This window comes from Amyelois transitella, chromosome Z, assembly GCF_032362555.1.
Source record: "Amyelois transitella isolate CPQ chromosome Z, ilAmyTran1.1, whole genome shotgun sequence".
NCBI lineage: Eukaryota > Metazoa > Arthropoda > Insecta > Lepidoptera > Pyralidae > Amyelois > Amyelois transitella.
The window spans coordinates 9,191,925-9,217,966 of record NC_083535.1 but is presented as its reverse complement, the minus strand read 5'-3'; the positions used below and the strand labels follow the sequence as shown (position 1 = coordinate 9,217,966).

At 33.2% G+C, this 26,042-nt stretch overlaps 1 protein-coding gene across 2 annotated transcripts in view; it reads left to right on the top strand.

Annotated features, from left to right (window-relative positions):
- Positions 1-26,042, top strand: part of LOC106133791 (homeobox protein araucan) — an 89,961-nt gene continuing 63,919 nt past the window's right edge. The window contains exon 1 of one of the 2 annotated variants that reach the window (XM_060953512.1): positions 1-482. In XM_060953512.1, the coding sequence (XP_060809495.1) occupies positions 390-482 (93 nt within the window). In that variant the 5' untranslated portion in view covers positions 1-389. The remainder of the gene's footprint in view (positions 483-26,042) is intronic. The other variant, XM_060953514.1, reaches the window with a different exon arrangement.

Below are 26,042 nucleotides of genomic sequence, written 5' to 3'. Positions count from 1 at the left end.
GTCGCGTCGACGGGCGGCCGGGAACTCGCGGCTCGCCACACTGACTCCGCACGCTGAATACGCATACTTTTCTTCTAGTACGTTTTTGAATACGCGCCGGTAACAGCGCCACGTGATACGCTCGCAGTCGCCGCTGTTTTTTTCTCTTTCGCTCGAGTTTGTGACGGCCGAGTGTTGCGTGCGATCGCGACCATTTCCCGCCACTTCCATCTAATCAGGGAAAGAAAAAAAGTCTTAAGTTTTTTGGCGCGAAATGTTCGACTCGCCGACACTTGCCGTAATGCTGGATTTAAGTGGTAGACACAAATGACTGCGGTTTCTTGTGCGAAGATTGTTGGGCTGTGATTGTCTTTTCGCGGTTGTAACTGCTTAGGAAAAGTTTGCTAATTATGGATGACTGGGAGCGACACGTCACTCCTCTCCTCCAGGATATGGGGTGTTCCAGCGAGGACGCCCAAGATGACTTCTTTAATCAACAAGATGTAAGTTGTAGTTGGAGCTCTAGCTGTAACATACACTATGCATAAGAACTGAAAGGGTAATTATTTTTTAAGAAGAAAAAAAAAAAGAAAGGATGTATATAAAAATAAACACTTATACTTACATAATTACGGTGACGGGTACCTCACACCACAATAGGTCTAAGTTTTAAGGAAACAAAACATCTAAAAAAGAAATTTATTTACTCGCAAAATACCTTGATATGTAGGTAAATCAAGGATGATAGAGGCTGGATCGACTTTCAATCAATCAATCAATCAACCATAACCGATAAAACTAATCCTACTCAATGTTTCCCAATATTTTTAATGCAATCAAAAAATTGACGACTATGCTTATAAGGCTTCAGGTATTGAATTTGATGTCAAATAACTTAATCATGTAACTTCAGGCAACTTCATAGTAAATAGGTATAGAAAATCTTGGTTTAAGTATCAAAAGTTTGTAATCGAGTAGGTAAAAACTTACACATAGGTAATAGCCATGTCATACGGTATCCCGTCTTAGCTTATCAGCTAAGTTATTAATAAAATCTTTAAACGGGTGAAAACAATGATTATGTCACTTCCTCGAAGGTATAGACAAAGGCTTAACCTTTACACTCTTTTCGATCCCTACCTACTTCTTTGGCTTTATATTATAATCAACATGCAAACTCGTCGACGTACGGCACTTGGCAATAACGATGTCTAAATCTTGTTCTGTATAATGAAAAATTAACTTAAGTATGTTAATAAAATATCTGTTAGGATGGTACTATTGTTTTGGATAATCTAAGAAACAGACTGACGGATTCTACTGAAACTATTGTCGCGAAATTCCCATTTGAGTGAAGCCTTTTGCCAAACATGTAACATTGAAAATGTATAAAAATCTGCACGTCTTTTGTTAAATTGAGAAAACTATACTTTTTCATTGACAGATTACATAATTAATTAATACATATATATATACATACGTATAATCACGTTTATATTCCTTGCGGCGTAGACAGAGCCAACCGAATTGAAAATACAGAAAGGCTCCGTTCAGCTATAGCTGTGTGTGAATGTCAAGTTTTAGCCATTTCTTTAGTCGCCTTTTATGACGTCCAAGGGAGAGAGATGGAGTGATTCTATTATACTAAAGTGCTGGAAACCACACGACACCAATTAATCAATGAAAATCAACACATCAGACAAATATTACTTTTAATATTCCTTGCAACCTGTCACAATCATAGAATCTCGATTCCATCGCGGTCATCTTTCAAACGTGGCATTCGAGTCTTGTATCCATTGGATCTTATCATTGTAACTTAGCCTTTTATCAAGCTTCCGAGTCGGTTTAACATACATACATATAATCACGTCTATATCCCTCGCGGGGTAGACAGAGCTAACAGTCTTGAAAAGACTGATAGGCCGCGTTCAGCTGTTTGGCTTTATGATGGAATTGAGATTCAAATAGTGACAGGTTGCTAGCACATCGCCTAAAAAAAGAATCCTAAGTTTATAAGCCCATCCCTTAGTCGCCTTTTACGACATCCATGGGAACGAGATGGAGTGGTCCTATTCTTTTTTTTATTGGTGCCGGGAACCACACGGCACTTCTCTATTCGGTCTGTTAAATTTGACAGCAATTTAGGATACCTACTGTTTAATAAAACACTACACAGCATTTATGAATACGATTTTTCTTAAGTATGCCTTAGAGTGTGTCTTAAAATTTAAGTTACGTTTATGAATAAGGCTGCTAGTGTAGAGTTCAAGTAGAATGCCGCTACGACAAGTGCTGAAATATTTCCAATATAAAGGTTTTTACGCGTTAAAACCTGTGTTGATTACAATTTATAAATAATTCAAATTAATTATAGCTGACATTTGTCGCTTTTGAGTTTACAGAATTATGTGGGAACTGCAAAATCTATCTAATCTCTTTAAATTGCACAGTCGATAACCTACACTTACACAGATACTAGCGTTACGTTCCAAGCCAATCAATTTAGACTAAAACTGTATCAAATATTCAAAAGTTTTATATGAATTGCTTACAATATGCTCCTAAACGTAAATCTTATTATTAAAGACCGAGGAGCATGATATCTTGCTATTATGATAATAATTTAAAAAAAAGCATCATAGTAATATAATTATATTTTTTATATTATTTTGCCGTGTGCTTTCCTGTACCACTATAAAAAAGAACCAAACTCCATCTCTTTCCTATGGATGACTAAGGGATAGGCTTATTGTAAACTTGGTTTCTTCTTTCAGGCGATGGTATAGCAACCTGTCGCTATTTGATGTGATTATATGAATGAATGAATATATAATTTGACTTACATAAAGACGATGACAGATTTGCAGGATGCTAGAACTAATGAACTATAAGGTATAATCAATAAATTTCTCAAAGTTGAAGGCCTAGGCTAGCCAGGACAAATCAACTCACGAAGTTTCCTCTTCATCTGACGGACTGAATTACCTAGTAAGTAATGGATCGTGGTCATGGGTAGACCCCGGAGCCTTACCCATGCATAAGGGCCCAATGAATGCAGGTTGCACAAGGTTAAAAGCAGACAGGAGGCTAAGCTTTCATTTGCAATTACTTACAAATTTCAATTCACGTAAGTGCATGATTTCATTTCCTATCAATTCAGAAATTGCCTTTCAGTGTTTGAACAACTTTTATTCGTCTACGGAGTCACTCTGTTTAGATATAAACTACACTACGTACTTGAAATTCAATATTGTCAATTACTAGTCTACAACTCATAGTTCCTTGTTAAAGAACTCTCATAGTTGTATTAGTTTGGGCATCTGACGTGTAAACTGTATTTAACGTAGAGTGTGCAGATCTTAAGAATACGAGAAAATATATATTTAGCAAAAATTTACTCTAATTAATCAATTATAAACCCTGTTTATAAAATGAATATTTCACCTATTTCATTTTTATTAAAGTTCGGATATAATTTAAATCATATGTAAGGAGATCTTACTCAACAGAAACAAAATAATTATAAAGCTAGTAAAAACATTGTTATAATGTTTTTACTAAATAAAAATATAAAGCTAGTATAAACATTATATTGTAACTGATTAAGTATGGATTGTTCCTTTTGCACAAATTCGTGTGCACTTAATCGCGAAAATACTTGTATTTAAAGAATATTTCTACTCAAAATGTTTCAGCAACCGACATAAAATCTAGTTACTTCATAAAATTTATGATCCCAGCTTATGGTGACCAATTCAAACAACCTTGCCAAATTCTTCAGCGCCACAATACGACACTATAAAATGTAAGCGGCGCCATGTGGCAAGGTGCCCAGAGCCCGATCGCGTAGTTAAGTTAAGCTTTATTGGGCTAGCCCATGCTGTCCTACCGCAAGGAAGGAAATATCTTTCATTCAGACATTTCCATGTAAAAATATTAATTTTATAACATGTAGGCTGTGCAATTGATCAACGTTAGGTATATTAAAATCAGTTTTTTTATTATCATTGTGATAAATTGTTAACTTTTAATTTAACTGTGTTCGTTCACGTAACCGTAATAAAAGAAATCAATAGTAATTCACCAACCTCTTATTCTGACAGGGGAGTAAAAGCGCTAGGTATGAACGACTCTTTGATTTCAAGCCAAGCAAATACTCAACCGATGTTCATTGAAAATTGACAAGAAAGGACAAAATATTTGAGTCTGATTCTCCGTTAGCAGTTCTGTCGTCGTAGTATGCTCGCAGTGATCTTAATCACGTTGTCTCATTGGTGTTAGAGATTACATGATACCATCATATCGTGTCATTGGGGTTCTTCTTTTAGGTGATGGGTTAGCAACCGGTCGTTATCTTTGAATCTTCATTTCATAATTAAGCTGAAAGTGGCCTTCAATAAGTACCTACTTGTAACGTTATTGTATCGTATATACGTACGCCGCAGTGAACGCTAAGTATATTTCTGATACAAGTCTTGCAAGATCGGTTGACTAAGCACTCATTCGAAACGCAAGTAAGGTTAAAGTATAATACAGACTAGGACTATACCTTAATTGATTTCGATTGATGTTAATAATTTTTATATTATTGATAAATTTTCAATTTTATTTCATTTTTTTAAGATAATAACTACTGAACATGGCTTGTCAGTCTTTCAAGACTGAAGGAACCCAAGATCTCAAAGTTCGGCGTCAGTTTACCATTTATAGAGAAAACACTAATAATTACCTCTTTTGACTGACACATGAAATTATAGTCAAAAAGTAAGTAACTATAAATATATGTATATAATAACGGTGTCACTATATCCATTTCATTTTATAAGTAGATGAAACCAAGTAGTAGCCCCTACACATGTAATTATCACATGTAACTTATCATTTGGAAGTCGGGCAAATAACACTGCGTCATGACATTTTTGTAGTCAACCCTAATTTTGAGAAATCTTGATTACAAAAAGTGGGCCAGTGTGATTGGTTGCTTCGTTATACAAGAAATAATATGTTTCGATGGTTTGTTTGTAGAAAACAATTCTAAATAATGAAATATTACTTTTTTAACTAGGTTTTCTTTGTTTACTATCTAAGGAAGGGATATTTTGAACATTTTAAATAATATAATACACACATAAATATAATCACGTCTATATCCCTTGCGGAGTAGACAGAGCCAACAGTCTTGAAAAGACTGATACGCCACGTTTAGTTATTTTGCTTTAAGATAGAACTATAGCTTAATAGGTTCAAAGCAGAAAAATCTTATACTATAATCAAGTTAAAAGAACTACCAATATCAGGTGTCGAGTGTTCACTTATAAATAACAACGTGGTGCAAATTGATGAAAAGATTCAGAACGTATTACATATAAAAAAATAAAAAAATTGAAGAGTCGCTAAATCCTCTCCAAGTTCCCATAATCAGATTCAAAGTATGATCATTATATTTTAATACATAAATAAACGCTGCTCCAGCTCAATTATACTTGATTCTTAAATTGAAATATTGACATGAAAGCTGGAAATATTTCCCTTGTAAAAATATTTGTACCATCTGAATGCTAATTTAGATACATTTTAAACTGTCGTGTTTGAACACTAGTGTCGTGTTTTACAACAGTGGCAGTGTAATCGTGTCATAAAGAGGAATATACTCTCGTCAAAAGTTGTTAACACATGTAGGAACGAGGTAGAAAAGTTATATAAACTTATACATTAGACCGGAACAAAGTCCCCACATACTCTGCATAGTAGTGTAGGTCATTAAATAATTTACACCGGTATAGAATTTATTGTTTTTATTTATTTTTTATAGTTAATTCAACTGAATACAATCTGTTATGCAAACAGATTCTGTATACAAAATTTAGTAATGGTTATTCATTCCTTGTTGGACTCAGAGGATTGTAGCTAGGCATAAGGAATTAAAAAGAGAAATACAAATTATTATACAATACAAAACTAGGTGGACTTTCAATTGATTTAAAAAAGTGGTCATCTAACACAATGAAAAAATAGTTAAATCTGAATTTTCGTAGAATAAGTAACTTCTACATTCAGTTTAAGAATGTAGAAGAAAAAGAACTTTTGTCATGACAGAATCTAAATCGTTGATGCCTCACTTTTTACACATTTTATTTTTCAGTTCTGATATACTACAGCTAAACATGGACTTTCAGTATTTGCGAAATTTTGTTGATGGCAGCAAAATAAGTGCGGGTCAAAGCTATTCCTAAATAATTGACAGGCAACGGAGCTTAAAATTCGCGTGATTCACAAGGTTTGCCTTCGCATGCGTAGGAGGAGAACGACGCGCGCACTCGCATACTAATTACATTGTACAAAAAGTTTATTTTTAAGTTCTTTTAATCTTTCACGTAGACACATACATAAATCTTCATCCCTAAAGGGTAGACAGAGCTAATAATTTGAAAGAAACTTAACACATAAATCTATATCCTTAACGGGGTAGACGTAGACAACAATTTAGAAGAAAGTAAACGCCACGCTCAGCTGTATGACCTCGAATATTGATTCAAATTGTGACAGGTTGTTAGCCAATTGCTTGAAAGAAGAATCCAAAGTTTATTAGCCTTTTCCTTGATTGAATTATCTGCACGGAAAGAGAAGCAGTACACTATGTTTTTATTTGCTTTCAGACCAGTACGAACTACAAACAGATATCTAGTATTTATTTTCAAAGCTAGTTAGAAAGTAATGGTGAGATCTTTGAATGAGGTCTGTCAATGGTTTTATTGCATCTGAAATGATGTCAGAATCAAAATTCTATCATTAGCTTAACTTATTTCATCTGGTCCGCCTCGTCTCTAGGTTTAAGACGAGTTTTCTTAGTCAAGCAGTTCATTCTGTAGGGTGGCAATCCAAAAGATATTAAGATATTACATTAAATTGGAAGCTCTCGAATTTTATCCATCCAACGATGATACGAGATGATAATCTCAGTAATTATCAAATAATGTAGCAACAACTTTTCGAAAAAATCCATCATTTCTAGCAAAATCCCGGGTGCATAAAGTAATTTACATAGTCTGCGTGCGTCTCATGCAAATTTGAAAGAAAACTGAGAGAGCGCTGAACCGAGAATAACAGAGTGTACACAACGCAACGGCATCATCAGGTTTTTTTGCCGTCCGGTTCACATCCGATTAAGCATTCTACAGTTCTGTTACTTTTCCCATACCGTCCAAATTTACAAACACCCTTGTCGTAGACGTAAATTTTGAATTTGTAAATGTATCAATGTGCGATATATGTATTTTTTGGGACTTTAGGTGTGAAACACTTATCTATATCTATCATATAAAACTGTAAAACGGTTAATTCCGTAAATAAAAAATATTGAAGAAAAAATTTAAATTATGAAGAACGAATAAATTTACTTCATAGGAAACATAAACCCGCTAAAGGAAACTTTCTAAGATGATATCCACTGATACTGATTGCAAAGTCCATTTGTGTTTGACTGTACATTCTCAAACATTGCAACACGTCCTACAACGAACGATATGTCTTTAAAAGTAATGTTATTTTCTTTATAGTTAATTCTCAAAGGCATACGACATACTAAGCGGTACTAAACGACCCACTGCTCAATATTTATGTTACGATTATAGCGAAATAAAAAGATAAAATTCCATCACTATTTCAGCGCAACGACACTTTTTGCCATATCCCGGTTCTGTGTAGGTACATAATTGATTACTTGGGTGCTGATTTATCCTGAGCTGTCATTAGTTAGTTCCTTTTGTAGATATTTAATGTTTATTTATTTTATCAGACACTAGTATCTACATTTTAGCTAAATCAAAGTAAAGATCTTTGAAGTATGAAAGTGGAAACGCATGTAGTCTCCGACTGCACCCTTTTATTTGTTTTTGAAAATGTACTAAAGTGAAACTGGATGATTTTTCTAACTCTTTGTTAAAAAATATTTTGATTCTCTATCAAATGGTCGAAAGTTTTATACATTTTTAAAATATTCACATGCAAATTTCGAAAAAAAATAACAAGACACCATCAACACAATTCGTCAATAGTGTTTCTATTTTTCTCCAAAGTACACATTATCTTATCTGTCGAACACAAAAGAGTGATTGTCGGGAAGCGAGAAAAGTTGGACCTAAAATAAAAAGTTTCCATTGTCCACCGCGCGCAGTGAGCCGTGTCTCGGTAACACTCGTTTTTGTCGTCGCTAAGTAGTCTCCCACATTACGGAAAACGCCTATAATAGCCACAGTTTCGTGAGAAAGTCCACCGCTCAGGTGCACTACTTCCTTGGACACGCGTTCGCCATTTGCCAACCGTCTTCCACCCGCATTTTGCCCAGGAACCGGTAATTTTAATGAAATTCTATACTTTAGTGGATGTGCTCCCGTTGAACTTATTTGTTGGAAGTTGTTGTTGACACGTTTTCTAATTCATTTTACTAACAATTATTTTAATTCATATATAACTTTTTGTTGCCGCGGTTCTATTAACATTCGGCCAGTAAAAAGTATAAAGGTTTGATATTTTGGATATTGTAGTTCCCATAAATTACATCATTTTTAAACGGCTTTGGTTTAAAAGCCATACCTAAATGCATTACGCCTCTTTCCCGGAGGGGAGACTACATCTTTCCACTTACCACGATCCCTACACACTTTGTTTGCTTCCTCCAAATTAATCAATTATCATCTCATCAATGATCATTTAATTTGCAATGAGTAGAAATATTTAAGTACCAGTTTTGATGGCTAAAGAAACAGTAATGTGCATTATCAACTCCCACGGGATAAAAGTTTACCAACCTTAATTGGTAGGTTAGGTTCTACCAATATAATATTATCACTTCATGTTTGTCTGAGGAATCTCCTGTTCAAAAATATTATGGACTATGCATCATAACTCTGGATCAATGATACTTCAAACTGAAAATAAACATACCTTGTTAAATGACAGAGATACAACTATTTTGAAACAAATGCGTCCCTTAGTACCATCAAATTAAAATCAAATAAAATAAGTTTGAAAAATAAAATTTTAGAACTCTCACTGTAGGAACGAATGCGCGGTTCAGTAAGACAAAAACTTGCATATGCAGCTGTGGTCACGCGGTGGATAGCTCAAAGGCCGAATAAATTTCATACATCAAATGCATATTGAATATTAAACGTGTTAATTTTAAAATGGTCTTTAAATAACTTGGAATTTATATTTTATAGAGCATTTTTAATAGTAATATGAAATTACTGGTTTGTTATACTTAATAAATATCATCTTCTGGCAAATATCATCTTGTACGAGTTTTTCTTCCTTAATGTCATCACTATTAGACTAGGATAGTTCATGATGTTTATTCATTGTTTAATAGTCTCAATTTATAAGTAAATCATCTGTGAGTGTGCATAGTTCCGCATATAGCGCAATATAACTTTTGTATTATAATAAGAGAAAAATATATATACGCGTTGAAATCTTTTCTTTAGATGATATTTTTTTTCTGTATTTTAATTGTTCCAAAAATACTTATAAGAAGGAGCAGTGAAAAGGATATAAAGACCCAAAGTAATTGAAGAATGAACGATATTACGTACCTGTTACCTCTTCAAACAGTAAAGAAAAAGTAGCATAAAATGGAAATAATAGACTAAAGAAGTGATATAGAATCGGTACCTAATAGTTAATGTGACAACACAATTGATGTTTGGAAAACCAAACCCTTACTTTGCCTCTCAACTCTGAGATTTAATTTAAAGCTTTACAAATGCTCAGAAATAGCGACGCAACAAGATCATTTTTTTGTTTTCAAGTTCAATATAGAATTTATTTTGTTTTAAAGTATTATATCTATTTCTATGAGCATGTCATCAATGGAAAATAACAAATGCGTAGGTTTCAATCGTAATGACATTGTTGTGTTCTGAACCATGCTCTTTGCAGTTGTTATTTCGCAACCAATAGGCATTGCGTTTTAACCTCTACGTGTGTATTATTAATAAAACATGTTGTATATTTTTTCATTGAATAACTTAAGATCTTTGTTTTAAATCTTTGCTCAAAACTTGAGTTCGCGCTGGCGGCCTCGCTCACATGTTATTCTGATGTATAGCTAGTTCTTGTTCTAATCCATTAAGTTGATGCGTGAAAGAGAAATAAACATCCTACATGGATACAGACTCACAAACATTTACATTTTTAATATTATAATTATATTATTACTTACTAATCATATAGAATTGGCAAATCACTGTAAAATTCAGATGCCATAAGAGTCGCCCGTTGATAATCAATAATGATACCTAAAATGTTTAAAAATATGTTGGTTGAGATCTTGACGTAAGCCACTAATGACATGTTAGTCCATATAGGCCTGCTGTCTACGGGTGTACTAATAGAGGATTCCGTGAAATTCCCGTGGGAACAAAATTAATAGGAATTAAGTTATTTAAAGAAGTCTGTTTGTAAGAGTGCAAAGTTATAACTCTATTTTATCACAAATAATAAACTTTCAACATAACCATTTGACAAGATACAATATTAAACTTGAAGTTTAACAAACAAGTACAAATTGTGACATTGTTTTTACAATATCAACCTGTCAAACACATGCAAGACGTCGATGGAACAGTCATTAAGCGCTTACGTTTTCACAATCTTAATATCAAGGTGGTGTTATTATAACATTTAATATAATAACAAATGATAATAAGGCAGCCGTTGTATAATTACAATATTAAAAGTATAAATAATTCAATGGCGCATCGGCGCACGCGACGCCTTTCGCAGCGGTCTCGGTAGAAATGGGTACAGTCAGCGCAGATAATATTATACTCGGCTAGCTCAGGGACTAAAAGAGAGCCTTGGGAGACAAGCCCGGGACTCCATATAAATTAATGGGCAGCTAGCGTAACGCGATATGATAACCGGTTTTCTTTCGGCCTGGAACTAATTTTGTTCATCTAAGTTTCTTACTTATTTCAAAAATAGAATACCAGATACTCTTGCATAATTTGCATATACAGATATATCTTTATGTTTGATGTAGCATTTTCCACTGATATTTAAATATTACGAAAGAATGAGCTAGTCTTCTTGGAATTTAACCTCTTTCATTTTTCTTCTCGAAATTTGGCGTTTTTTGTTGAAGGACGCACCATCAAACGAGTTTTGTTTACTCTTTGTTACTGCTAACTAGGAATCCCATCAGGTGAAATTGCGTGTGAAGCAAAAAGGCTTAGGTTCGAATCACACCTCGACCATATACCAATGACTATTTTCGAAGTTATGTACATTACTTTGAATACTAACCAATGCTCTCACGGTGAGGGAAAACATCGTGAAGAAAACTGCACACTCAGGCTACTGAATGTATTACCATGATTAATCTGTTACGGGTAAGGTTCCCCTGGAAAGGTTGCGGGGGTCAGATAGGATTCGCTTCGTTTAAAAACGTAACTCTGCCAATCCTGGATCCATGGTCAAAGAGATAACTCGGGCTTTTCTCCAGAGTGGTGAGGATGCAACCGGGACTAAAGCCAGGATGAAGAAGACTGCTAACTAGGATTCCCATCCTTGGATAGCAACGAAATATATCCAAACAATCTCCAAAAGATTGCCTGGATGGATTGCATAATGCGATCAGGCCGCTTTTCGCATCACCAAAATTTTTGTTGAATCTGTTTATAATTTTTTTTAACTCAATGAAGGGCTTTTATTCATTCATTCAAGCCGCTTAAATTTATTGGCGTCGTCGTTGACTGTACCAATTAAAATTGGAATTCGTAGATTGATCAACTTATTGATAGCCATTCAAGAGGGTAACAGACATGTGTAATCTGAATGATTGTAAAAACTTAGTGTCGAAACAGCATTAACGTCTGTTAACGTAAGTTAACATTCAGGTTTTTCGTGAAAATTAATTTAAATACAATGTTTAACATCTATCTAAGCATTAAAACATTTGTCAAGTCGTGTACCTATGACTGGCCGATGACGTTATTTTATGTTTTAACATAAACTGAAAATAAATACATAATGTTTTCATTTTTTTTAAATATATATGTGTGAAATGGATTTTAAAATTCTGAAAATTTTTATATTTTATTTTTATTTAATGTATTGTTTTCAATCGGTTTTCAATTTGATTGTTATGAATAAGTATCTCAGATTAATATTAGTATATTATTCCGATTTCTGTGGCAAATATACATGTACGTAAGTATAACAACATATTATCTTTATTCTTTACTCAGTAGTTCCACTACAGCTTACAGTTCGTACACAGAACACAAAGACTGCCCAGTTTGCTCTGTGGTCCATCTCAAAATTAATTTGTAAACTTTTTACCATACAATCACCGGGGGTTTCCGCTCCGAACGGATATTTGTTTTCTATCCAATCTATATTGAAGTTATAATGAAGAGGTTGGTGTGAACGCGAACAAAATATGAATTTTTGAACGGAATATCTGCGATAGTCGAACCAAGATAACGTCCAATTAAAGCAATTCCATCAAAACATTTTGTGTCAGGTCATTCCACCTGCCGTGTTATAATTTATTCATAAGAAGCGGACGGGCCGATTGGACAAAATATAGAAAGAATGGAAGGGACAGCGCCGATACGCGGCCACTTTCATTCATTATTTTGTTATATTGTTTTTTGGCATCATATTTTTTTTACAAAACCAAGATTTTGGCATAATATGTCTAAGGCATAATTGATTTTTGGCATATGATTAAATGTGGCATTATTAACTTTTTGGCTAGGTTAGGTATATTATGCTTCAAAAAGTTATGTGTATACTTAATGTGAAAGAACGTTGTCCTTATGATTTTGTTTTGTATTATTTATAACGATAACTATATTATAGAGAGAAAAGATTTATGTTCTTTATTTTCGTACATTGGTCTGTTTTTCTGGAAACTCCACAAGAACGGGAATTTAAGTTAAACGATTGCAGCGTTTCAGTCTACAGCTTATCATACTATATTTTACGCAATTTTTTCTTATCCACCTTTTAAGTAGCCCTTCTGTACAAAATTAGTTTGATGTCAACAGAATATTACATTTGTATATCCTTACGTCTGGACGTCGCGGTCGTGTCGTGTCGTGTCGTGCACGTCGCGTCATCGTCGTGTCATCGTAGCTGCATTACTGAGTGTGTGAAACACGCAACGTTTGTAGAAGGCTTTGAATTTTTATGTAATATGTGTGTCTTCTAACGTAAACTGATGACTATAGATCAGAGATAGGACTACGTTTATGTCATTAAAAAGTATTATCTTCGCTGCTGTAAACAAATGATAAATAAAAAAAAAATTGTGTTGTGAATTATTTAAGGTAAAATATTCATTCGTTTTAGCTCTGCGATAAACGACAGTCAATTTTTAATGTTAGCTAAGAGTGATTGAACTAGTCTGACTAGTCTAGACTAGTTCAATCACGTACGTCTAAATTATGAAGAAGTAGCTGTCCCGGCAAACGTTTGTTTTGCCATTTAAATAATTTAGGTAATTTCTAGTTAAAAAAAATGTGAAGGGTGGACAACCCTAATCACTAAGAGGAATGAAAAATAGATGTTGGCCGACTCTCAGACTTACTCAATATGCTTACAAAATTTCATGAGAATCGGTCAAGCCGTTTCGGGTGAGTACGGGAACGAACATTGTGACACGAGAAATTTTTATATAAGATAATGCTCTCTATAAACTAAATCATAAAAAATAATGAAATTACGAAATGTGTATGTTATTTTTTTTACGTTTTAAAATTACGCATTTAACGTCAACGTTAATTTTTTGAATGACCCCAGCTCGAGAGAAAAACACCGGTAATAATGATATTTGCTACTAACAAAAAAAGTAAGATTTTTAAGTGATAACATAATAATAATACATATATTTTATAATACAGGATATCTAGGTAGATTTTATTTATTCACATAAAAATGTGAATTTAACTGGTGTATTTATTAAACCTACATAAATACTTAATAATTCTCTATGTATCCTGAATATCAAAGCTGTCACGAACTGAAACGAATTGAGGCCACGGTCCTACAGATATCAATATCTACTGCTACACTCACAAACATAGTAGATTCATGTTTAGTGCACATATCATTAAAATCTATTGTTGGTTTTTCCGCGACATTACCAACATATGTCAATACTTACCGTAAAATATTTAAGTTACAATGTTACCATGTAGCGTGATAGAAAAATATATTCTGTTAGTGAAATTCTAAAAGTGAGGATGCATTATTTTAGATTTTTGTCTTTTTTTATGAAGTCATCCAGTTAAATTTGGATTTTAAGATTTGATACTTGATTATTCATATCTCTTACTACGAGTTAAATACAGACTTGTATCATCTAATTAGCAAAAGAAGATGGTTATTATGTCGTTCAAAAGGTTAAGTTGTGGGTCCAGAATACCATTTACAGTTAGTTTAAACGTATGTTTCTCAGGGATTGGTTTAAAATCACCATAATTCAGAGAGTTGGTAAAATAAAAAAAATAATAATAAAAAAGATTTCATTATACATTCCGTGTTCTCTGGCACTAGGTTGTCTAGAACCATAGTGCTACCAAGAGTCTTTCTTTACTTATTTAAACTATCTAAACTGTACGCATTTTGAAACGACTAAAATTTTTTTTTGATTTTGATGTTATTAAACAAAGATTATTATTATTAATTATTTAAATCTCAATTTTCTCATTAAGCCAAACAGCTGAACGTAGCTAGTCAGTCTTTCAGGCTTTTTCTCATCCTGCAAGGGACCTCCCTTGCAGGGTAATATATACGGGACAAACTACATTGATATAGTAAGCCTCGCAGTAAGGTCGAGATTTGCGCAATATAATATGTATGTATAAAAAACAGAGAAAGGCAGGAGGAGATAGGATCCAATTCAAATCGAAACACCGCGCAAAAGCTGGTGTAAGTATCTAAAAATGCTGTCCCTAACTTTTCAATGAGTTAGTATATTTGGTAAACTATGAAAGGTTATATATTAAGGTCAAGAAGGTGAATTTATTTGCAATGGCTGGTGACGATGAAGCTATAGATATGAGATAACATCGGCCGATAACGTGCTAACGAGGATAATGTCCGCGGTACTGTCGCGTGCAACTGCTTAGAAAATCGTACGGGTGTTGTTTGATGTGATTACAAAACGATTTTTTTTAATAAATAATTTACACATTATAATTAATTTTGAGTCACAATACAATTGTCATAAAACTGCATTGTACCTAGTAGTTATATTATCAAAACTACTTATAATGAAATTCTTCATTTAATTTTTGGCTACAGCCTTTATTGGTAAAAAAATTGTAATAGGGATATTTATTACCATTACATTTAATTATTGTGCATTAAATAGATTGCTGCCAAGCCAAGGTTGTTCTGTTTCCATCCTTTTCCTGAGGTGAAAAATCCCAAGAAACACTTTTTTTATTCATGGAAAATAAATAATTAAATGATATAAAATAAACAAATATATGGACAAATCTTACAAATACTCTACTCTATGCAATCAGCAAAATACCTGCTTAAATTTTAAGGCAAATTTTATTTTAATGTAATAATTCAAATGTAAATACATATTCTAAAAATTTACTAATCAACGTGTACAGTGTAAACATTTTAATTGTATAAATATACGAAATGGATTGTCCGCGCGGATGTACCCCACTTACCGTCGATTGTAAACAGCTTTTAAAAACTCCGTAGTCCCTTCTTTATCTTTGCAGCGGGTAGATACTAATTACATCTTATTATTTAATACAATGTTATTACCTAGTACACGCCAGTACGCCATATAAACGGACGGTACACAGCTAAACATTGTTAATGTACTCAAATGAAAATTAACCTGTTCAGCGTTTTGTATCGCTGGAAATATTTCGACACAAAGAGCATTTAACTTTTTATTACTCCGAATATACCTACTCAGTGCCGTATCATTATTCATGGATTTTAATTATATGAGGATGCAACTGACGTCTGCCATAATTATATTTTCGTTGGCTATTATTATCTTACTCGAAAAATCAGCTATTGTTTTGTAAGTGGCGATATATTTAGCTTTATTGATATTTCTTGCAATGAATTGGCTTTCATTGTTTCTTAATAAGGTGCTAAAAATAAATACAGGTTTAGTGATTGGTAGTTATTATCTGGAAAGGGTGCTATTTCTGACAATTGTTTAAAAATAATATTTTAATCTATCAGTTGAACTACCACAGTGCAACCGCAAAGACATTTTGACGTACAATAATGGCTATTATAGTAGGTATTGTAATTGAAAGATTAATTTAATGATTATTTAAATAAGTGTTGACAACATTTATTAAAAAAAATATTATGATTAATCATTAATAACGTTAAGGTTTTTTTTAACCATTTCTAAGTGATCAAATAATTTCAAAAGTCGAACAGAAAAATAATGTTCCTATAATACCTTTAGTGTTCTGATATAATTGTACTAAGGCTTGGAGTTATTTTTGATAGATACCTTTTTTGAAAGTTCTTAATCCATTAATGCTGGGTGACAGGATAAACTCGATTTCAAAATTTCATTCGTACAGGGCGTAATCCCTGTGCAAAGATAAACTCATATTAATCCATACCATACTGTCATCAATAAAAATGTTATATAGAGAAAAGATTTCTATTTTTGGTTAATTTTTTGTAACGAATAAGCACATTGATTTTGGTTATATTTGGTAAAGAGATAGACCAAACCTTTAGGAGTACATAGGCTACTTATTCTTGAAAATTTAACGGGAGCGAAGTCACACCACATGCTTTTAAATAAGTGTATTTTTTTCATTTATTTCATCCGTTTAAGAGATTTACTGCTATATCGATCATAACAATTAGCAGTAAAATTCATTAGCATCGGTAAACCAAAAAAGTTTTTTATGTTTACCTCTGCAAATAAATAATACAGTCTGTAATAATTGCCACTAAAAATGTTATCGGTTATACAGAAGCTACCCGTAATAGCGGGTGCTCCATTATACCGCGCCCGAGGCTCTCGAGCGGTCAAACCCTCAGAGAGCAGAGACAATGTTTTTTTTTCTTCGAAAATATTTTCCTAACTAATTAAAAGCGTCGAAATAAGAAGATAAAAACTTGCCTTCGTTATCGATGGCATCGCCGCTTTTGTTTGCGGCCACCAAGGATGCACTCGGCCGGTCTTAGTTCCAGCAGTAATTAACTAAATCCGACCGAATCGACTCGTACGTCGACACGTCTAACGACATAGACCGCTAATCTCGTAGAGGCGCCATGTTTTGTCAATCAACGGTGTTAATAGCCTCATCAAATTGTGGAATAGACAAGCGTGAACGGATACAAGCATATCCATTTGTCAATATCGGATGTCTGAGCTCGAATAACATTCATGACGTTTCATTATACTTGGATCTACATTAAATAGTTATTATTAGCGAAAAGCTCGCTTTTCCATTTTTAAGCATTTTGCTGTGGAAAAGGTGTTATATAATAAGATTATTTTTTTTTATTTATGTTTCGTGCTTATTTTATTACAGAAATGTTTTTGTTTTCTTTCACTAAAGTTTCTCAATAAATCCGTGCTGATGGGCTATCAGGTATAAAATACATTTTAGATTTTACACACCTAAGTTTTTCTTAATTGTATTCGGTAAGGTAAGTTCATATTTTTCTTCAAATTCATCTTTTCTATAGCCTTTGAATCCACAAATGTTATTTAAAAAAATCTATAATTATTAAAAGAAAATAATATAAATTTGAGTTTTTTTAACAAGAAAATAAATAGTCAAGCCACCTTCTGGTGATAAACATAAACATGTTAGTTATATCTAATATCTACAATAATTTACACGTAATGTGTAATAAATATGGGTTAGAAAACAGTTAAGTTTTATTAATAGTACCCAGTAATGCAAGGAAGTAAAGAATATCTGATATAGGTAAGTGAAGGAACAGTAGCAAAACAATAATTTACCACAAAGAAACCGCACAACTGACCTTTACAATTACAACCATAACTTTCTACTTAAAAAATGCAAAAAACAAGTTACGCTCATTGTCTGGTCTAGGCAGTGCGTTGTCTATGCACGCAAGAAGAATGTTTCGCGTGGTAAATTAATGTTACTTATAGGCAGTTCAAATTCGAACTTGAATGTGACCTGTGTAAAAATGTTTTTATCGTTGCGCATTTTGAGAACATAATTTTAATTAAATGTTTAAATTTTTTAAAGGATATGCACTCAAAAATGGTCATGGTAGGTACCGCGAAGTAGGTACCTACCACATTTAATATTTCCTGTTAACCAAAATAAGAATAAATAAATGCATGAAATCACGCCGTTTTAGCGCAGATACTTACTTTAGTTTTCTATTGCATACTTCAATAGATAATAAATAAACTTCAATAAAAAAATAATCTCCTCAAAATGCGAGTAGCTAAGATTTGGTTGGTGACTATTTAGCGACAGTAATTTTCCTTTATTATACCAGACCTTACATTATCTCAAGTTTTTGAGGGATTTGAACAACATTAATTAGTCTATAAGTTTATCCATTGTGTCGGTGGGCCCGAGGCATTGGATCTGGATTGTGATCGGTTTGAATTCGGGGATTGCTCCCGTTTGATCCTTGTTTTAAAGTAGCTGCAGGGCACAATGCAGACTATATAGTCCTGCCCATGTTCAGAATATTTTAATTAGAAATAATGTTATCAGTGAAACTAACTATTTAATTTACTTACAGATAAATACAAACTTCACACATATATCACGATTTTAACCCTTAAGGTGTAGGCAGAGCAAATAGTCAGAGAACTTTAGCTAGACTGATATTCAAACCAATAACAAATCTAACGCTAAGTTTATAATACATTTCCATTATGATTAGTAATTAAAAATGGTTCCTAATATTGAATTATTCTAATTTTCAGACGAACAGCAAAAGTGCATATATACTTCAAATAAATTAACCCTTCTACTTTTTTTTTACGTTAAACATAGCAATTTTATGCAAAATGTCACCGAATCTAATAGCTAAGTTGCGCGATTCCTTCGATTAACTGCAATGAATGAGATTGTTAAAAAGTCATTATCCATTAAGCAAGGATTAAATAAAATTACAATATGAGTGACCTTCTTATGCATTATTCATAATTGCAGTTGCACCTGCATTATGTTTCATCAACTCCTTAATTTACCTCAGAAAGTAAGTAATAATATATTTAATTTAATATATAAAGGAATTGGCTAAGTGTCACTTATCTCACGTATTTTGTATTTTTCTTTCAAATTAAAACAGTATTTTAACTTTATTTTTTAAGTGATCTATGAAAATACATGAAAATGTCTTTAAGTTCCGTAGCATGACGTTCCATTCCTAGCTCACTGCGTTATGCGTATTATAATCGTTAACTACTCTTTAATTCCTTTCCTATTTATTGGATTATTTAGTAGTTATGTCATGTATGTTTGTGTTTTCCACAGCCAATTGGTACTGGTAGTATAGAAACAGCTATATAGTCTAACGGTCATGGTGCCTGTATATAAAAAAACGTTATACACAGGTTTATATCCTACCGCGGTCATCCAATAACTCTTTTCTGTGTTTATTACTTTTATTTGCTTAGGTAATGATGCTCGTACGGCGATGAAATCTTCGTCATCAGCACATTCAGTTGCCTTAATCTACTGGGTGTGTCGACCATGGGGTCGAATTAGGTCAGATTTTCTTACAAGATTTGCAGACCCCGGGCTCTTCTCCAGAGAGATGAGGACCTAAAGGGGCAGAGAGGGGGAAGGGCGATGATTGGCATTTGCAATATCATAAAATAATTAATGGGTAAGAATTATTATTATATTAAAATGGTTATGGTATTCACCAAGGTAGAATATAAACATTTAAAAATTTTGACAGACATGTGAAATTCCCCTTATTTCATGGGGTGTTTCAAAACCTATAAAATAAAATGTAAGTTATGTAACTTAAAATATTGTATGATTGATTCCACCTTCCACCTCATTGTGCTGTCATTTTCGCATAGGTACTCCACAAACATTTATTGTGCAAGTACAGTTACAGAATATATTGCAATGTACACAATAAATTAAGTTTACATTATCAATCAATCAATTTATATAAAACTGTTGCGTTACTGGCTGATAGACTTGCATGCGAAACTATTGGTCTTATGAAGCTGAAATTTGTCATATTATTATAATGATTAAAAAATAAAATATTGAGAGCAGTTGTACCGAAATTTCTAAACAGGTGTAAAGGAGATTTTTCAATTAAGGCGGGTTGTCGTTTTTGCTAGCATAATCTGTTTTGTTATATTCTGAACTAAAATTTGAGTCATTAATGCGATTTTATTTAGGTTCGAGTATATGCGTATAGAAGTTGCTGATCCGGACTTTTCCACTCCTATTCGTATATAATACGTTTTCATAGGTTGTCCGTAACTGGAATGACAGACGAAAAATACTACATGAATCCAAACGACGTATACCTACTCCATGTATTGAACGAAACAGATTAACCGTTGCCTTGCCACCATACACCATGATACTAAATTTTGTAATAATTTAAGGTAATTTAAATGCCTCTGAATCACAAATTCTGGGTTCCATCTCCACTCAGGTCGTTTTAAAAATCTGTCTTTATCTGTAGGTATTCCCTTTTAGAGTAGCCTAATAGGGAATACAGATAAAGACAGATTGTAGATTCGTGCGTAGCAAGCTAAATGCATGCTAGAAATTTACTAACACTGACCCTTCGTCTTGAAGCGTGGGAAACACTTTTTATGTCATCAGGTGTTGCCCGCATGGCAGATGAAACGTGAAGCTAATTTTCATGGAAATATAACCATTATGGAGTATGAAGCATGCAATTGACAAACATTTCAATAACTTGTTAAGTTATAAAATAGCTCGTCATAAAATGCAAAGACAGCGATTAAATTTTGACGAAGAAATATTACGTGCCGGGCTCAAAGAAGTCTTGAAATGATCTAAGACCTAATAAAATAAAATAAAGTGTGGTAATAATTAAGCTTTCATCACTAATCTACTTGAAATTTTATAATGGTAGTAAGTATTTTACTCCGGGCGAAGAAAGTTTCCCGTGGGATTTGGAAAAATTACTTTACGCCAGCGAAGTGACTAGCATTTGTTAGTATTTTTTTTGTATATATATTTATATATTCACCATTTCTTTGAGACTTCCTATGGCTTGAAGAAACTGATGGTCCACAAAGTTATTAAGAACTAGAGGCCGCCCGCGACTTCGTCCGCATGGAAACCCTATCAATCCCGCGGGAACTCTGGGATAAAAAGTAGCCTATGTGTTATTCTGGGTCTTCAGCTACCTACATACCAAATTTCATGGTAATCGGTTCAATAGTTTTTGCGTGAAAGAGTAACAAACATCCATACATCCATACAAACTTTCGCCTTTATAATAGTAGTAGGATTCGTAACTTCAGCTGAACATTTTCGTTCGGGTGAAACACTTTTTATTCAATATCGCACTCACCCGTAGCATCAAACGCTGGCTCCATAAAACTAGTTTTACGCCGGTCTGTTTTTACATAAAATCTTTTTTTATCACTGTCTCGTTTATCGTGATATATATCTTGATAATTAAGTGGTGTGACAAAAAATCGAAGCTCAATATGTTTTCGGACCGTCGCCTCTCATATAGCTAGATGGTAATGAATGAACTGAGATAAAGAAGGGACAAAGGACAGGTTCCTTGAATGAAACCGATGTACGTCTGTAGGTGTGTGTGACTCTTGTTTGTTTTGTTTGTGAAGATCGGATTTAAGGCTATTGCCTTTAAGGACCTCAACGTTCTATCAATTTCAAACTTTCACTCGTAGTGGTGAGTGAAAAATTGTGTGATGTGTCATTAAAACATTTTTCATGTTTTTTTTTTAAATCACGAATAGTGTACATTTAAAGACAAACTTTCTTATTTTTCTTTTCATGAAAAAGTCGAACAGAACTCAAAAGAAAAAGTAAATGATGTTTCGAATAACAATAAATACAATTAACAGGTATACAAAAAACGGAATAAAATCGGTTTGCTTGCGATAAATTGTAATTAGCTGGTAATTACTAGAATCCAATGGAATGGATGCCTATAGCATATCGTTTAACATTGTAAACGCTAATTAGTACGGGTACGTCTAATCTACATCTTGAATGCAACTTGGCTTCATACAAACGTTTTTAGTATAAAGTTTTAATGCAAGTTCTTGCTTTTTTATGTTTAATCGGCATATGCAAGTGGTGTTTAGTTTGGAAACATGTGATGAGATAATATAGGTCTGTCTCTTTTCTGTTCTGTTTTCACATACCTACTACCTACCCACAACTTTCTCATGGGTGTAGTAAAAGGTGACTAAGGGATAGGGTAATAAACTTGGCATTTTTCTTATACACGTTGGACTAGCAAACTCTCATTATTTGAATCTCAATTCCATAACATTCCACTATAAAGCCGTGAAGTTGAACGTGGTCTTCCGGTTTCTTTTTGTTTTACCCGCAGGGGATAAAGACGTGATAATTCTTATATATGAGACTTACTATCAGGCAGATTGAGGTCAAAGGCTCTAAAATTTCTTAATTCATTAATTCAATCATTCATATCATCACGTCTATATATACGCATATGCATGCGTATATATAGACATGATTACATATGAATGTTTGTAAGAGTTTTAGAAAGAAAACGTGAGCAACAGAACAGGGAAATGTTTGATTCATATAAATTTTAGTTTTGAAAGGAATGAAGAAATTAGTGAATTGATTAAAATACTGATGAAGTGAACACGTGTTAACCCGACAAATCGTAAGAATTTGATAACTTAAACTGAGAGATAAATCAATACTTAGATAGTTAATAACTATTCAGTTGGGTTATAGTTATCATGATTTTAATGCCATTGTAGTTAAATAAATACAGAAGAATTTTTTTAAACGAACGTTAATTTTTTTTGCTAAAAAATAATATGGTATCCAAATTTATGTCTACAAAATATCAGTTTTATGAAAACAAAATTTCACCATCTCGTTATTACGTATCATCACATCTGTTAAAATTAACTGTCAAGTAAATATCCAATTAATTCAAGGAATAGGTACGCGTTAGGTTAGACCGGGGCTGGCTCAAGTAAGCCTCCTTAATATTATAATGTTATTCTAAACATAGAATATATTAGCGAAAGAGCAAGTCACAGCCAACTCTAAGTTCCTGAGGGTTCGGGCGAGTTGTTCAACAGACTGCTTAAAACTTTCTTCGCCATATGACGTTTTGTGAATAATTGATTTGTATTAAGATTATTGTTAATATTATGTTTGAATGTATATGAAAATCGTATCTTATTATCACAAGAAATAGAATGTACTTATAAAAAAAAAAAAGATCAGTATCTATCTACTTAGTAGAGTTTCGTAGTCAATTTGGAAGAACAGCAACCTTACCCATAGTTTTTCAAGTCCGTCTTAGAATTAAGACTAGTTACAAAGAGTACACCAGAACACAGATCCCATTAGTATGATGAAATGTGACAACCGTATGAAAAACCTTAGATAACCAGTAAGATGAAAGTAGAAACAGCGTACAACTTAAGGTTACAAAAACATAATTTTTATTCATAGACAAGAACACCAAAGGAGTTTACAAGAAAATCAAAGAGGTGTTCGGCTCAAACAATGTCATAGTGGCGTTTGAACCCCTCAGAACTTTGCCGCAGCCAATGTAAACACGAGTAGATTACTTGGATACGTTGTTTGTCAACGGGGCACACTAACGCGCCTACAGAAGGCTTAATATCCACCCCACATAGTGATCAAAAGACGCCACTTTGCCACACTAGCTTAGTTTGCTTACGGGTATATTGGATTCCAGAAGCGATTTAGCATAGTTTTGTCGGAAACTTTAGCTTTTGCTCGCGATGCTGCTTAAGTGAGAATTGCTAATGAGAAAACATTTGTAAGAATAAAAGTAAGTGTTTAACTGTATAAATATTAAATGTCATCATCAGCAATTTAGAAGACTGATCCAAAAAAATTTTTTTTCGTATTTGTTTAAAATTAAAATAAAATCCAGACAGCAAAGCCGACATCAGTAAAGCTTTCCATAGTCTAAACCACGAGTACTCTTAGATTTATCATAGTTACGTACCTTATTTTAGGATCATTTGTATTTTAATTTAAGTTTTCAGTTATAAAATTATATATTTTGGTTTAAGTTAGCAATTTGCCCAACCTTTGCACCATCTGATTACATTTAATATTTAAGAAGATCTGTTTACGTGCGCATAACTAATAAAAATGTTTTATAAGTTGATATTAAAAAGTTAATCCTGAGGATTATCCAATTAAAACATAATGGTGAAAATCTATAGCCAAGTTAAACCTATTATTACTAACTGTATTCTTTTTACCTACTCGTATGTATTTTAATTCGGATCTATGTTTAAAATGATAGGAAAATAAATTGCTCACCATAATTATATTTCTCATTTTTTTTCACTACTACATATTAAGTTTAAGTCATGATTTCCCAAAATATGAGCGCCTTACAACAGATAAAAAATAGAAATATTCCTGGTGTTGCGGGCGTCATCGTTTTCAGCCATCTTGCGGCGACCGCTACCATCAAGGGCTACCCTGATAGTAGCGCTTGTTTGTAGACCTAATAATATAAACCACTTGTAGGAAATATCGCTGTCTAACATCTAATTAATATTACCAAAAATATTAACGAACAAAAATTTATTATTCACCCATGGTGAAATAGTACCCTATCCTGCTTTATTAATTTATCAAGTCCATCGATTATATCTTCGCTACGAGCCCATTAATTATTTATCAAGTTAACGCTCATTATCCAAAAACAAAACACTATTTTTTCATTGTTCCTGCCAGACGACCATTAATCATATAGTTAGATCGTTAAAATATAGCTATCGTAACTATATACTTTTACAAATTAGGCGTGTGCAAATTTCAATTTGTTATAGTGTGAATTAAATTAGTGGTAAAATAAAAAATGTTTTTTTTTTTAGTTGAATTAAGTTTATTCTATATGACAGCATACATTTCCGATGAAATTGTACTATTTTGACGGGATTTTTCTTACGTAAAACATTATTACCTGTTTATCAGTTATCTTCTTCCTGGCGTTAATGCCGTTAACATTTTCACCTTTCTGGAACGAAGCCACTCCCGTCTGATCTCTAGGACCGTTGCAGCGGAACCTAACCCATATGGATCGTGGTATTAATTATCATTACCAGTGTATCAATATGAACTGGCAACACTTGTAAAATAAACATAAACATCGGCAAAAACCAAAACGGATCTTAATAAGGTCTCTCAAGTGGTTTCACTAAAAAAAAATTGTAAACCGGATGCTAAAGGAAGTACATATGTTATCCACTTGTATTTACACGTGTCCAAAGTGTTTACAGGCGTTCTCCTTCTTATCGCGACCGGGAATGTGATTTTTTTAATTAACGCTAACTATGAAAACGAAACGCACGCGAGTTAGGAAAATTTAGGGAGTGATTTTGTTTGGTTCAAAATGTTCTTGATATTTTAATGCACGATACAAAATTTAATATTGTGAGGGATATTTGCGAACATTGATTCTTGTTAGATGTCTTCATCGGAACCAAAGAGATAAAGAGCATGTAAACAATATGGAGTATCACATGATAGTAGGTAGCTATTTATTTTTATCTACAGGATCATACGACACAGCGGCCATGTAAGTGATATTTCTTAAATATGTTAATTGGTTTCATTACTTTTAGTTATAAGTAGAAGTAAGAATACAAACATGACAAATTGCAATTATTAGTGTGAGAAACGTAAAAGTACACATAAGAATTTGAGATTCACTCACATAAATGTAAGTACACTAAAAGTCGTAGTTTTCAAGGTTTCATCCTGGCTCTATGCCAAATAAAAAAAGGGAACCGGAAACCTCCACGTGCCGAACAAATATGTAACAACTCGAGATTAAAC